Source organism: Poecilia reticulata, chromosome 3 (genome assembly GCF_904066995.2).
Source record: "Poecilia reticulata chromosome 3, P_reticulata-male-v2, whole genome shotgun sequence".
In the NCBI taxonomy this organism is placed as follows: Eukaryota; Metazoa; Chordata; class Actinopteri; order Cyprinodontiformes; family Poeciliidae; genus Poecilia; species Poecilia reticulata.
In genome coordinates, this window is record NC_088832.1 from 615,383 (window position 1) to 630,922 (window position 15,540).

General features: G+C 41.8%; 2 protein-coding genes across 2 annotated transcripts in view; both read right to left on the reverse strand.

The window, feature by feature from the left end:
• Positions 1-15,540, reverse strand: part of LOC103462314 (uncharacterized) — a 44,858-nt gene that overhangs the window by 13,481 nt on the left and 15,837 nt on the right. The window contains exons 26-28 of the mRNA XM_081604865.1: positions 14,035-14,078; positions 13,750-13,935; positions 687-8,312 (exon numbers count right to left, since the gene is read on the reverse strand). Coding sequence (XP_081460991.1) covers positions 687-8,312; positions 13,750-13,935; positions 14,035-14,078 — 7,856 coding nt within the window. The remainder of the gene's footprint in view (positions 1-686; positions 8,313-13,749; positions 13,936-14,034; positions 14,079-15,540) is intronic.
• Positions 10,187-11,479, reverse strand: LOC145551009 (uncharacterized). The gene is made up of 2 exons (XM_081604861.1): positions 10,377-11,479; positions 10,187-10,200 (listed from the first exon to the last, which is right to left on the reverse strand). Exons 1-2 carry the CDS (start codon positions 11,461-11,463, stop codon positions 10,187-10,189), a joined length of 1,101 nt encoding a protein of 366 aa, XP_081460987.1. The 5' UTR covers positions 11,464-11,479.

Here is a 15,540-nt window from a genome sequence, read left to right on the forward strand (position 1 = left end):
ATTCTGTAATGAAAAAGTCACTAATGACGAAATTGTTTATGTAGCAGATAAAAAACAAATGATAGATAGGCACACACTATTGCCTTCCAGTAGTGTGTCTACTTGTACAGGGTAGCCCACAAAAAAGTAGCCCGCCTTACTATAGTATTACTGGCGGCCTTCCGTAAAGAAAGAACTTGAAATGCCAAAATCTTTACTCAGTCTTTACAGAAAGTGCTGGAAATGATCCCCTTATGCATCAATGCAGTTTTGGGCACGCCTTAACATATTGTCATATATGCGACGCAACTCTGGGGCACCAATGATCTGAATTGCATTACGAATATTGTCTTTCAACAGCTGTAAAGTTTTCGGGTTATTAGCGTACACTCTGAAAAGTGTACGAAAAAGTTAAAAAAAAGTAGCCTGCCTTTCTGCCAAAGTGGCAGCTACTTTTTCGTGGGCCACCCTGTATTATCTATAAAATTTTGTGATTTTATCAGGGATTTGTAATTTCATGTATGAAACTGTTAATTTATAAAGGATTATTCATATTTTTTATATTAAATAGATCCATCCATCCATTTTCTAAACACCTTTGTCCCTAGTGGGGTCGGGATATATTAATTACACATATCTGAAAATGCTAAATGTTGAAAATATTATAAAAATAAAGAAAAACAACATTAAGATGCAAAAGAACATACCAGGATGATGAGATGTTCCGTTAACATTACACACACAAGAAGCTGTGGTAAATTGTGAAGATGAAGGAAAAGTGGCTCCGGTTGTCTGCGTAGTTGATGTAGGTGGATAAACTGTTGTACTTCCTGGGAGTGTCTGTGTAATGGGTGCAATGACAGTTGTAGCACTCACTGCGTTTTCAGTGGTTAAGGCTGATGTGTTTTTTATGGATGGGTTTGTAAGTATGCTTGTTGTGTGTAACTGTCCGGTTATTACAGAAAAAGTTGTTTCAGAGTGTGTATTAAAGGGTGATATTCTTGTAGACTCTGTCTGAATTGTAACCCTTGTTGTACGGAGGGGAGATTTTTGTGTTGATACTGAAGGAAAAAAATATGTTGTACTTCCATGATGTGTCGGGAAAGACTCAAATATTGAGCTAGTTGTAGGTGTAGGAGTTGAAGTACGAGTGGTTGTGAGTGGAACAGTTACATTGATTGGACCTGTTGTGCCAACTATCGAGGGGTTTGTAGTTCCACTCTTAACTGTTGTTTCTGAGAATGTAGTTTCCAGAGATTCAGATGTGGCTCTCTGGGTGGATGTTATAGGGCCTTCTGTAGTGGTTGTAAGAAGAGATGGCTTTGATGATACGGTTGTAGTTTCACTCCTTCTGCTTGTTGCCTCTTGCACTGAAGTTGTGGTTTCAACAATTGCTGTGGTGGAGAATGTTATTTGGCCAGAGGTTGCTTCAACGGGTTTTCTTGTACCTACATTCGTTGATTGACCATGAGTCGTAGATGCTTCAGAAGATTTTGTTGTAATTGTTCCAGTGGTTCTGGAAGGAGTTGTTGTGGTTTTGGTAACAACAGAGGGCTTTGACGTAACAAGTGTTGTTTCTTGGCTTGTTGACATGATTCCTGGTACTAAAGTTGTGGATTCAGCAACTTCTGTTATGGAGCCAGTCACTGGGCCTGTTGTGCCAACATCCGAGGGGTTTGTTGTTCCAATCTTCACTGTTGTTGTTTCTGAGAATGTAGTTTCCAGAGATTCAGATGTGGCTCTCTGTGTGGATGTTATAGGGCCTTCTGTAGTGGTTGTAAGAAGAGATGGCTTTGATGATACGGTTGTAGTTTCACTCCTTCTGCTTGTTGCCTCTTGCACTGAAGTTGTGGTTTCAACAATTGCTGTGGTGGAGAATGTTATTTGGCCAGAGGTTGCTTCAACCGGTTTTCTTGTACCTATATTTGTTGAGTGACCATGAGTCGTAGATGCTTCAGAAGATTTTGTTGTAATTGTTCCAGTGGTTCTGGAAGGAGTTGTTGTGGTTTTGGTAACAACAGAGGGCTTTGACGTAACAAGTGTTGTTTCTTGGCTTGTTGACATGATTCCTGGTACTAAAGTTGTGGATTCAGCAACTTCTGTTATGGAGCCAGTCACTGGGCCTGTTGTGCCAACGTTTGAGTGGTTTGTTGTTAAAATCTTCACTGTTGTTGTTTCTGAGAATGTAGTTTCCAGAGATTCAGTTGTGGCTCTCTGGGTGGATGTTATAGGGCCTTCTGTAGTGGTTGTAAGAAGAGATGGCTTTGATGATACGGTTGTAGTTTCACTCCTTCTGCTTGTTGCTTCTTGCACTGAAGTTGTGGTTTCAACAATTGCTGTGGTGGAGAATGTTATTTGGCCAGAGGTTGCTTCAACGGGTTTTCTTGTACCTATATTCGTTGAGTGACCATGAGTCGTAGATGCTTCAGAAGATTTTGTTGTAATTGTTCCAGTGGTTCTGGAAGGAGTTGTTGTGGTTTTGGTAACAACAGAGGGCTTTGACGTAACAAGTGTTGTTTCTTGGCTTGTTGACATGATTCCTGGTACTAAAGTTGTGGATTCAGCAACTTCTGTTATGGAGCCAGTCACTGGGCCTGTTGTGCCAACATCCGAGGGGTTTGTTGTTCCAATCTTCACTGTTGTTGTTTCTGAGAATGTAGTTTCAAGAGATTCAGATGTGGCTCTCTGTGTGGATGTTATAGGGCCTTCTGTAGTGGTTGTAAGAAGAGATGGCTTTGATGATACGGTTGTAGTTTCACTCCTTCTGCTTGTTGCCTCTTGCACTGAAGTTGTGGTTTCAACAATTGCTGTGGTGGAGAATGTTATTTGGCCAGAGGTTGCTTCAACCGGTTTTCTTGTACCTATATTCGTTGAGTGACCATGAGTCGTAGATGCTTCAGAAGATTTTGTTGTAATTGTTCCAGTGGTTCTGGAAGGAGTTGTTGTGGTATTGGTAACAACAGAGGGCTTTGACGTAACAAGTGTTGTTTCTTGGCTTGTTGACATGATTCCTGGTACTAAAGTTGTGGATTCAGCAACTTCTGTTATGGAGCCAGTCACTGGGCCTGTTGTGCCAACATCCGAGGGGTTTGTTGTTCCGATCTTCACTGTTGTTGTTTCTGAGAAGGCAGTTTCGAAAGAACCAGGTGTGGCTCTCTTGGTGGATGTTATAGGGCCTTCTGTAGTGGTTGTAAGAAGAGATGGCTTTGATGATACGGTTGTAGTTTCACTCCTTCTGCTTGTTGCCTCTTGCACTGAAGTTGTGGTTTCAACAATTGCTGTGGTGGAGAATGTTATTTGGCCAGAGGTTGCTTCAACTGGTTTTCTTGTACCTATATTCGTTGAGTGACCATGAGTCGTAGATGCTTCAGAAGATTTTGTTGTAATTGTTCCAGTGGTTCTGGAAGGAGTTGTTGTGGTTTTGGTAACAACAGAGGGCTTTGACGTAACAAGTGTTGTTTCTTGGCTTGTTGATATGATTCCTGGTACTAAAGTTGTGGATTCAACAACTTCTGTTATGGAGCCAGTCACTGGGCCTGTTGTGCCAACATCCGAGGGGTTTGTTGTTCCAATCTTCACTGTTGTTGTTTCTGAGAAGGCAGTTTCGACAGAACCAGTTGTGGCTCTCTTGGTGTATGTTGTAGGGCCTTCTGTACTCGTTGTATAAATAGAGGGCTTTGATGATGTGGTTGTAGTTTCACTCCTTCTGCTTGTTGCGTCTGGCACTGAAGTTGTGGTTTCAACAATTGCTGTGGTGGAGAATGTTAATTGGCCAGAGGTTGCTTCAACAGGTTTTCTTGTACCTATATGTGTTGAGTGACCATGAGTTGTAGATGCTTCAGAAGATTGTGTTGTAATTGCTTCAGTGGTTCTGGAATGTGTTGTTGTGGTTTTGGTAACAACAGAGGGCTTTGACGCAACAAGTGTTGTTTCTTGGCTTGTTGACATGATTCCTGGTACTAAAGTTGTGGATTCAGCAACTTCTGTTATGGAGCCAGTCACTGGGCCTGTTGTGCCAACATCCGAGGGGTTTGTTGTTCCAATCTTCACTGTTGTTGTTTCTGAGAATGTAGTTTCCAGAGATTCAGATGTGGCTCTCTGTGTGGATGTTATAGGGCCTTCTGTAGTGGTTGTAAGAAGAGATGGCTTTGATGATGTGGTTGTAGTTTCACTCCTTCTGCTTGTTGCGTCTGGCACTGAAGTTGTGGTTTCAACAATTGCTGTGGTGGAGAATGTTAATTGGCCAGAGGTTGCTTCAACAGGTTTTCTTGTACCTATATTTGTTGAGTGACCATGAGTTGTAGATGCTTCAGAAGATTTTGTTGTAATTGTTCCAGTGGTTCTGGAAGGAGTTGTTGTGGTTTTGGTAACAACAGAGGGCTTTGACGTAACAAGTGTTGTTTCTTGGCTTGTTGACATGATTCCTGGTACTAAAGTTGTGGATTCAGCAACTTCTGTTATGGAGCCAGTCACTGGGCCTGTTGTGCCAACGTTTGAGTGGTTTGTTGTTCCAATCTTCACTGTTGTTGTTTCTGAGAATGTAGTTTCCAGAGATTCAGTTGTGGCTCTCTGGGTGGATGTTATAGGGCCTTCTGTAGTGGTTGTAAGAAGAGATGGCTTTGATGATACGGTTGTAGTTTCACTCCTTCTGCTTGTTGCTTCTTGCACTGAAGTTGTGGTTTCAACAATTGCTGTGGTGGAGAATGTTATTTGGCCAGAGGTTGCTTCAACGGGTTTTCTTGTACCTATATTCGTTGAGTGACCATGAGTCGTAGATGCTTCAGAAGATTTTGTTGTAATTGTTCCAGTGGTTCTGGAAGGAGTTGTTGTGGTTTTGGTAACAACAGAGGGCTTTGACGTAACAAGTGTTGTTTCTTGGCTTGTTGACATGATTCCTGGTACTAAAGTTGTGGATTCAGCAACTTCTGTTATGGAGCCAGTCACTGGGCCTGTTGTGCCAACATCCGAGGGGTTTGTTGTTCCAATCTTCACTGTTGTTGTTTCTGAGAAGGCAGTTTCGACAGAACCAGTTGTGGCTCTCTTGGTGTATGTTGTAGGGCCTTCTGTACTCGTTGTATAAATAGAGGGCTTTGATGATGTGGTTGTAGTTTCACTCCTTCTGCTTGTTGCGTCTGGCACTGAAGTTGTGGTTTCAACAATTGCTGTGGTGGAGAATGTTAATTGGCCAGAGGTTGCTTCAACAGGTTTTCTTGTACCTATATTTGTTGAGTGACCATGAGTTGTAGATGCTTCAGAAGATTTTGTTGTAATTGCTCCAGTGGTTCTGGAAGGTGTTGTTGTGGTTTTGGTAACAACAGAGGGCTTTGACGTAACAAGTGTTGTTTCTTGGCTTGTTGACATGATTCCTGGTACTAAAGTTGTGGATTCAGCAACTTCTGTTATGGAGCCAGTCACTGGGCCTGTTGTGCCAACGTTTGAGGGGTTTGTTGTTAAAATCTTCACTGTTGTTGTTTCTGAGAATGTAGTTTCCAGAGATTCAGTTGTGGCTCTCTGGGTGGATGTTATAGGGCCTTCTGTAGTGGTTGTAAGAAGAGATGGCTTTGATGATACGGTTGTAGTTTCACTCCTTCTGCTTGTTGCCTCTTGCACTGAAGTTGTGGTTTCAACAATTGCTGTGGTGGAGAATGTTATTTGGCCAGAGGTTGCTTCAACGGGTTTTCTTGTACCTATATTTGTTGAGTGACCATGAGTCGTAGATGCTTCAGAAGATTTTGTTGTAATTGTTCCAGTGGTTCTGGAAGGAGTTGTTGTGGTTTTGGTAACAACAGAGGGCTTTGACGTAACAAGTGTTGTTTCTTGGCTTGTTGACATGATTCCTGGTACTAAAGTTGTGGATTCAGCAACTTCTGTTATGGAGCCAGTCACTGGGCCTGTTGTGCCAACAGCCGAGGGGTTTGTTGTTAAAATCTTCACTGTTGTTGTTTCTGAGAATGTAGTTTCCAGAGATTCAGTTGTGGCTCTCTGTGTGGATGTTATAGGGCCTTCTGTAGTGGTTGTAAGAAGAGATGGCTTTGATGATACGGTTGTAGTTTCACTCCTTCTGCTTGTTGCCTCTTGCACTGAAGTTGTGGTTTCAACAATTGCTGTGGTGGAGAATGTTATTTGGCCAGAGGTTGCTTCAACCGGTTTTCTTGTACCTATATTTGTTGAGTGACCATGAGTCGTAGATGCTTCAGAAGATTTTGTTGTAATTGTTCCAGTGGTTCTGGAAGGAGTTGTTGTGGTTTTGGTAACAACAGAGGGCTTTGACATAACAAGGGTTGTTTCTTGGCTTGTTGACATGATTCCTGGTACTAAAGTTGTGGATTCAGCAACTTCTGTTATGGAGCCAGTCACTGGGCCTGTTGTGCCAACGTTTGAGTGGTTTGTTGTTAAAATCTTCACTGTTGTTGTTTCTGAGAATGTAGTTTCAAGAGATTCAGTTGTGGCTCTCTGGGTGGATGTTATAGGGCCTTCTGTAGTGGTTGTAAGAAGAGATGGCTTTGATGATGTGGTTGTAGTTTCACTCCTTCTGCTTGTTGCTTCTTGCACTGAAGTTGTGGTTTCAACAATTGCTGTGGTGGAGAATGTTATTTGGCCAGAGGTTGCTTCAACGGGTTTTCTTGTACGTATATTCGTTGAGTGACCATGAGTCGTAGATGCTTCAGAAGATTTTGTTGTAATTGTTCCAGTGGTTCTGGAAGGAGTTGTTGTGGTTTTGGTAACAACAGAGGGCTTTGACGTAACAAGTGTTGTTTCTTGGCTTGTTGATATGATTCCTGGTACTAAAGTTGTGGATTCAGCAACTTCTGTTATGGAGCCAGTCACTGGGCCTGTTGTGCCAACATCCGAGGGGTTTGTTGTTCCAATCTTCACTGTTGTTGTTTCTGAGAAGGCAGTTTCGACAGAACCAGTTGTGGCTCTCTTGGTGTATGTTGTAGGGCCTTCTGTACTCGTTGTATAAATAGAGGGCTTTGATGATGTGGTTGTAGTTTCACTCCTTCTGCTTGTTGCGTCTGGCACTGAAGTTGTGGTTTCAACAATTGCTGTGGTGGAGAATGTTAATTGGCCAGAGGTTGCTTCAACAGGTTTTCTTGTACCTATATTTGTTGAGTGACCATGAGTTGTAGATGCTTCAGAAGATTGTGTTGTAATTGCTTCAGTGGTTCTGGAATGTGTTGTTGTGGTTTTGGTAACAACAGAGGGCTTTGACGCAACAAGTGTTGTTTCTTGGCTTGTTGACATGATTCCTGGTACTAAAGTTGTGGATTCAGCAACTTCTGTTATGGAGCCAGTCACTGGGCCTGTTGTGCCAACATCCGAGGGGTTTGTTGTTCCAATCTTCACTGTTGTTGTTTCTGAGAATGTAGTTTCCAGAGATTCAGATGTGGCTCTCTGTGTGGATGTTATAGGGCCTTCTGTAGTGGTTGTAAGAAGAGATGGCTTTGATGATGTGGTTGTAGTTTCACTCCTTCTGCTTGTTGCGTCTGGCACTGAAGTTGTGGTTTCAACAATTGCTGTGGTGGAGAATGTTAATTGGCCAGAGGTTGCTTCAACAGGTTTTCTTGTACCTATATTTGTTGAGTGACCATGAGTTGTAGATGCTTCAGAAGATTTTGTTGTAATTGTTCCAGTGGTTCTGGAAGGAGTTGTTGTGGTTTTGGTAACAACAGAGGGCTTTGACGTAACAAGTGTTGTTTCTTGGCTTGTTGACATGATTCCTGGTACTAAAGTTGTGGATTCAGCAACTTCTGTTATGGAGCCAGTCACTGGGCCTGTTGTGCCAACGTTTGAGTGGTTTGTTGTTCCAATCTTCACTGTTGTTGTTTCTGAGAATGTAGTTTCCAGAGATTCAGTTGTGGCTCTCTGGGTGGATGTTATAGGGCCTTCTGTAGTGGTTGTAAGAAGAGATGGCTTTGATGATACGGTTGTAGTTTCACTCCTTCTGCTTGTTGCTTCTTGCACTGAAGTTGTGGTTTCAACAATTGCTGTGGTGGAGAATGTTATTTGGCCAGAGGTTGCTTCAACGGGTTTTCTTGTACCTATATTCGTTGAGTGACCATGAGTCGTAGATGCTTCAGAAGATTTTGTTGTAATTGTTCCAGTGGTTCTGGAAGGAGTTGTTGTGGTTTTGGTAACAACAGAGGGCTTTGACGTAACAAGTGTTGTTTCTTGGCTTGTTGACATGATTCCTGGTACTAAAGTTGTGGATTCAGCAACTTCTGTTATGGAGCCAGTCACTGGGCCTGTTGTGCCAACATCCGAGGGGTTTGTTGTTCCAATCTTCACTGTTGTTGTTTCTGAGAAGGCAGTTTCGACAGAACCAGTTGTGGCTCTCTTGGTGTATGTTGTAGGGCCTTCTGTACTCGTTGTATAAATAGAGGGCTTTGATGATGTGGTTGTAGTTTCACTCCTTCTGCTTGTTGCGTCTGGCACTGAAGTTGTGGTTTCAACAATTGCTGTGGTGGAGAATGTTAATTGGCCAGAGGTTGCTTCAACAGGTTTTCTTGTACCTATATTTGTTGAGTGACCATGAGTTGTAGATGCTTCAGAAGATTTTGTTGTAATTGCTCCAGTGGTTCTGGAAGGTGTTGTTGTGGTTTTGGTAACAACAGAGGGCTTTGACGTAACAAGTGTTGTTTCTTGGCTTGTTGACATGATTCCTGGTACTAAAGTTGTGGATTCAGCAACTTCTGTTATGGAGCCAGTCACTGGGCCTGTTGTGCCAACGTTTGAGGGGTTTGTTGTTAAAATCTTCACTGTTGTTGTTTCTGAGAATGTAGTTTCCAGAGATTCAGTTGTGGCTCTCTGGGTGGATGTTATAGGGCCTTCTGTAGTGGTTGTAAGAAGAGATGGCTTTGATGATACGGTTGTAGTTTCACTCCTTCTGCTTGTTGCCTCTTGCACTGAAGTTGTGGTTTCAACAATTGCTGTGGTGGAGAATGTTATTTGGCCAGAGGTTGCTTCAACGGGTTTTCTTGTACCTATATTCGTTGAGTGACCATGAGTCGTAGATGCTTCAGAAGATTTTGTTGTAATTGTTCCAGTGGTTCTGGAAGGAGTTGTTGTGGTTTTGGTAACAACAGAGGGCTTTGACGTAACAAGTGTTGTTTCTTGGCTTGTTGACATGATTCCTGGTACTAAAGTTGTGGATTCAGCAACTTCTGTTATGGAGCCAGTCACTGGGCCTGTTGTGCCAACAGCCGAGGGGTTTGTTGTTAAAATCTTCACTGTTGTTGTTTCTGAGAATGTAGTTTCCAGAGATTCAGTTGTGGCTCTCTGGGTGGATGTTATAGGGCCTTCTGTAGTGGTTGTAAGAAGAGATGGCTTTGATGATACGGTTGTAGTTTCACTCCTTCTGCTTGTTGCTTCTTGCACTGAAGTTGTGGTTTCAACAATTGCTGTGGTGGAGAATGTTATTTGGCCAGAGGTTGCTTCAACGGGTTTTCTTGTACCTATATTCGTTGAGTGACCATGAGTCGTAGATGCTTCAGAAGATTTTGTTGTAATTGTTCCAGTGGTTCTGGAAGGAGTTGTTGTGGTTTTGGTAACAACAGAGGGCTTTGACGTAACAAGTGTTGTTTCTTGGCTTGTTGATATGATTCCTGGTACTAAAGTTGTGGATTCAGCAACTTCTGTAATGGAGCCAGTCACTGGGCCTGTTGTGCCAACATCCGAGGGGTTTGTTGTTCCAATCTTCACTGTTGTTGTTTCTGAGAATGTAGTTTCCAGAGATTCAGATGTGGCTCTCTGTGTGGATGTTATAGGGCCTTCTGTAGTGGTTGTAAGAAGAGATGGCTTTGATGATACGGTTGTAGTTTCACTCGTTCTGCTTGTTGCCTCTTGCACTGAAGTTGTGGTTTCAACAATTGCTGTGGTGGAGAATGTTATTTGGCCAGAGGTTGCTTCAACCGGTTTTCTTGTACCTATATTTGTTGAGTGACCATGAGTCGTAGATGCTTCAGAAGATTTTGTTGTAATTGTTCCAGTGGTTCTGGAAGGAGTTGTTGTGGTTTTGGTAACAACAGAGGGCTTTGACATAACAAGGGTTGTTTCTTGGCTTGTTGACATGATTCCTGGTACTAAAGTTGTGGATTCAGCAACTTCTGTTATGGAGCCAGTCACTGGGCCTGTTGTGCCAACGTTTGAGTGGTTTGTTGTTAAAATCTTCACTGTTGTTGTTTCTGAGAATGTAGTTTCAAGAGATTCAGTTGTGGCTCTCTGGGTGGATGTTATAGGGCCTTCTATAGTGGTTGTAAGAAGAGATGGCTTTGATGATGTGGTTGTAGTTTCACTCCTTCTGCTTGTTGCTTCTTGCACTGAAGTTGTGGTTTCAACAATTGCTGTGGTGGAGAATGTTATTTGGCCAGAGGTTGCTTCAACGGGTTTTCTTGTACGTATATTCGTTGAGTGACCATGAGTCGTAGATGCTTCAGAAGATTTTGTTGTAATTGTTCCAGTGGTTCTGGAAGGAGTTGTTGTGGTTTTGGTAACAACAGAGGGCTTTGACGTAACAAGTGTTGTTTCTTGGCTTGTTGACATGATTCCTGGTACTAAAGTTGTGGATTCAGCAACTTCTGTTATGGAGCCAGTCACTGGGCCTGTTGTGCCAACATCCGAGGGGTTTGTTGTTCCAATCTTCACTGTTGTTGTTTCTGAGAATGTAGTTTCCAGAGATTCAGATGTGGCTCTCTGGGTGGATGTTATAGGGCCTTCTGTAGTGGTTGTAAGAAGAGATGGCTTTGATGATACGGTTGTAGTTTCACTCCTTCTGCTTGTTGCCTCTTGCACTGAAGTTGTGGTTTCAACAATTGCTGTGGTGGAGAATGTTATTTTGCCAGAGGTTGCTTCAACCGGTTTTCTTGTACCTATATTTGTTGATTGACCATGAGTCGTAGATGCTTCAGAAGATTTTGTTGTAATTGTTCCAGTGGTTCTGGAAGGAGTTGTTGTGGTTTTGGTAACAACAGAGGGCTTTGACGTAACAAGTGTTGTTTCTTGGCTTGTTGACATGATTCCTGGTACTAAAGTTGTGGATTCAGCAACTTCTGTTATGGAGCCAGTCACTGGGCCTGTTGTGCCAACGTTTGAGTGGTTTGTTGTTAAAATCTTCACTGTTGTTCTTTCTGAGAATGTAGTTTCAAGAGATTCAGTTGTTGCTCTCTGGGTGGATGTTATAGGGCCTTCTGTAGTGGTTGTAAGAAGAGATGGCTTTGATGATACGGTTGTAGTTTCACTCCTTCTGCTTGTTGCTTCTTGCACTGAAGTTGTGGTTTCAACAATTGCTGTGGTGGAGAATGTTATTTGGCCAGAGGTTGCTTCAACGGGTTTTCTTGTACCTATATTCGTTGAGTGACCATGAGTCGTAGATGCTTCAGAAGATTTTGTTGTAATTGTTCCAGTGGTTCTGGAAGGAGTTGTTGTGGTTTTGGTAACAACAGAGGGCTTTGACGTAACAAGTGTTGTTTCTTGGCTTGTTGACATGATTCCTGGTACTAAAGTTGTGGATTCAGCAACTTCTGTTATGGAGCCAGTCACTGTGCCTGTTGTGCCAACATCCGAGGGGTTTGTTGTTCCAATCTTCACTGTTGTTGTTTCTGAGAAGGCAGTTTCGACAGAACCAGTTGTGGCTCTCTTGGTGTATGTTGTAGGGCCTTCTGTACTCATTGTATAAATAGAGGGCTTTGATGATGTGGTTGTAGTTTCACTCCTTCTGCTTGTTGCGTCTGGCACTGAAGTTGTGGTTTCAACAATTGCTGTGGTGGAGAATGTTAATTGGCCAGAGGTTGCTTCAACGGGTTTTCTTGTACCTATATTTGTTGAGTGACCATGAGTTGTAGATGCTTCAGAAGATTTTGTTGTAATTGCTCCAGTGGTTCTGGAAGGTGTTGTTGTGGTTTTGGTAACAACAGAGGGCTTTGACGTAACAAGTGTTGTTTCTTGGCTTGTTGACATGATTCCTGGTACTAAAGTTGTGGATTCAGCAACTTCTGTTATGGAGCCAGTCACTGGGCCTGTTGTGCCAACGTTTGAGGGGTTTGTTGTTCCAATCTTCACTGTTGTTGTTTCTGAGAAGGCAGTTTCGACAGAACCAGTTGTGGCTCTCTTGGTGTATGTTGTAGGGCCTTCTGTACTCGTTGTATAAATAGAGGGCTTTGATGATGTGGTTGTAGTTTCACTCCTTCTGCTTGTTGCGTCTGGCACTGAAGTTGTGGTTTCAACAATTGCTGTGGTGGAGAATGTTAATTGGCCAGAGGTTGCTTCAACAGGTTTTCTTGTACCTATATTTGTTGAGTGACCATGAGTTGTAGATGCTTCAGAAGATTTTGTTGTAATTGCTCCAGTGGTTCTGAAAGGTGTTGTTGTGGTTTTGGTAACAACAGAGGGCTTTGACGTAACAAGTGTTGTTTCTTGGCTTGTTGACATGATTCCTGGTACTAAAGTTGTGGATTCAGCAACTTCTGTTATGGAGCCAGTCACTGGGCCTGTTGTGCCAACAGCCGAGGGGTTTGTTGTTAAAATCTTCACTGTTGTTGTTTCTGAGAATGTAGTTTCCAGAGATTCAGTTGTGGCTCTCTGGGTGGATGTTATAGGGCCTTCTGTAGTGGTTGTAAGAAGAGATGGCTTTGATGATACGGTTGTAGTTTCACTCCTTCTGCTTGTTGCCTCTTGCACTGAAGTTGTGGTTTCAACAATTGCTGTGGTGGAGAATGTTATTTGGCCAGAGGTTGCTTCAACAGGTTTTCTTGTACCTATATTTGTTGAGTGACCATGAGTTGTAGATGCTTCAGAAGATTTTGTTGTAATTGCTCCAGTGGTTCTGGAAGGTGTTGTTGTGGTTTTGGTAACAACAGAGGGCTTTGACGTAACAAGTGTTGTTTCTTGGCTTGTTGACATGATTCCTGGTAATAAAGTTGTGGATTCAGCAACTTCTGTTATGGAGCCAGTCACTGGACCTGTTGTGCCAACATCCGAGGGGGTTGTTTTTCCAATCTTCACTGTTGTTGTTTCTGAGAGCGTAGTTTCCAGAGATTCAGTTGTGGCTCTCTGGGTGGATGTTATAGGGCCTTCTGTAGTGGTTGTAAGAAGAGATGGCTTTGATGATTCAGTTGTAGTTTCACTCCTTCTGCTTGCTGCCTCTGTCACTGAAATTGTGGTTTCAACATTTGCTGTGGTGGAGAATGTTAATTGATCAGAGGTTGCTTCAACAGGTTTTTTTGTACCTACATTCGTTGAGTGAAGATGGGTTGTAGATGCTTCAGAAGATTTTGTTGTAATTGCTCCAGCGGTTCTGGAAGTTGTTCTTGTGGTTTTGGTAACAACAGAGGGTTTTGACATAACAAGTGTTGTTTCTTGGCTTGTTGACATGATTCCTGGTACTGAAGTTGTGGATTCAACAAGTTCTTCAACAGCCTTTCTTGTAGTTACATTTGTTGAGAGAGCTTGGGTTGTAGATGCTTTAGAAGCTTTTGTTGTAATTGCTCCGGTGGTTCTGGAAGTTGTTGTGGTTTTAGTAACAACAGAGGGTTTCGATGTAACAAGAGTTGTTTTTTGCCTAGCTGTCATTATTGTTGTTGTGGCATATGTTATTTGTGGTGTAGTTTCATCTTTCAGCTTAGTTGTTTCTTTTGTTCTTGATGTGATGTTTATTGTTAACGTAGATCTTAAAGCTTAAGAAAAAAGACCAACATATAATAAAACATTTATGGCAAACTTTTCAAAATCAAACAATATCATAGCATTTTTCAGTAATTATTGTCAGTCTCCAACCTGTGCTAAATGTAAATGGAGTTGTTGTAGGCCCAACGGTTGTAGTATTCATGCATATGTACATGCTTCTTGATATAGTTCCATTAGCGCCACATTCAGCTGTAATGCAGTTTCCCAGACCATCCGAAGTGTTGTATATTGTGGCACCGTAGCTGAAAGTTTTTCCATTAATTGTGCATGTACATGCTGTAGGTAGATATTTTACATTGTTAATCTAAACAAAATAATTTCAGTATTGACATTTATTAGATATCCTGATTACTGTAAATTACAACATATACTCACAATCAACACTGTAGATGCATATTATCCCAGATAATGTACAGGAGCTTTGAAAAATAGAACATTGTGTTAATCCCACAATTTTTTTTATTAACTGATTAAAAACAGAATATTTTCTTTTGTATTTTTTTTTTCAAATTTTCTCTAAAAATATATCTCACACAAATAAAGGTTCCACAATGTAACTGCAATACGTAATTTTTACCTTTAAAAATTTGTTTTTTTTTACATTTTTATTAAAACTGTCATTATGTGGTATGATACAGACGGAAAAAAATCACGTTCCTCCACTTCCTCCTTTAGCAACTATTGCAATGTGCATAATTGCACCACTCCCTGTCAAAACAACCTGTCAGTGCCAGGAAGAAGATATTCACACATTAAAATTCTATGTACTAATGTTGACATGATTCCTGGTACTCCAGTTGTGGATTCAACAACTTTTGTTAATCTACTAATGGCAGAGAAATATCTTACTGTTACAGAAAAATTGCTCATGAGTTCTTCATGGGCCATCATTGCTGTAGAGCCTATCATTCATGATAGTTTCTACTCTTGGGATAATGCTATTGCCTCGGCTGTGAATACACAAGCTTGATCAACAGTACAAAGAACATCTTTCCTTTCTTTTTTCCATCCATCCATCCATCCATCCATCCATCCATCCATCCATCCATCCATCCATCCATCCATCCATCCATCCATCCATCCATCCATCCATCCATCCTCCCTCCCTCCCTCCCTCCCTCCCTCCCTCCATCCATCCATCCATCCATCCATCCATCCATCCATCCATCCATCCATCCATCCATCCATCCATCCATCCATCCATCCATCCATCCATCCATCCATCCATCCATCCATCCATCCATCCATCCATCCATCCATCCATCCATCCATCCATCCCTCCCTCCCTCCCTCCCTCCCTCCCTCCCTCCCTCCCTCCATCCGCTTATCTGGAGGGAGGTCGCAGGGGTAGCAGCCAAAGTAAGGAGGCCCAGACCAAGGCTGGGTTACTGTTACTAAATAAGATTAAGAACTTCCTCCTGGCTGTTATTGGGTGTTTCTGAATGTGCAGTTTATTTCTTAATAATTACTGATAGCACTTGGAGAAGGCAGAGGAGCTCATTTTTTTCTGTCAAACTGCCACAAAAAAGTGAAAGTTTAACAAATATGTAAAAAATAAATAAGTAAATAAATAAATACTTAAGTTACATACCTTTTTGCCTTAGCTTTTGTCATAGGCAAAAAATAACCCCAAATAACAAACATTAGGTTCAGCAGAGAAGACAGTTCAAGGAATTGTCCAATTAATAACAAACATAAATGCTAAATTACAGTTGGGGCAAAATACAAATCCTTAACTAAGATTCACATTGTGTGAATCTTAGTTAATTTTAGTTAACTAAGATGTGTATTCGCATTGTGTGAGACCCCAAATGGAACATAGCCCAAAATAAAGACCACACAAACCCACAAAGTCTAGTTATATAACCTTATATAGTATGA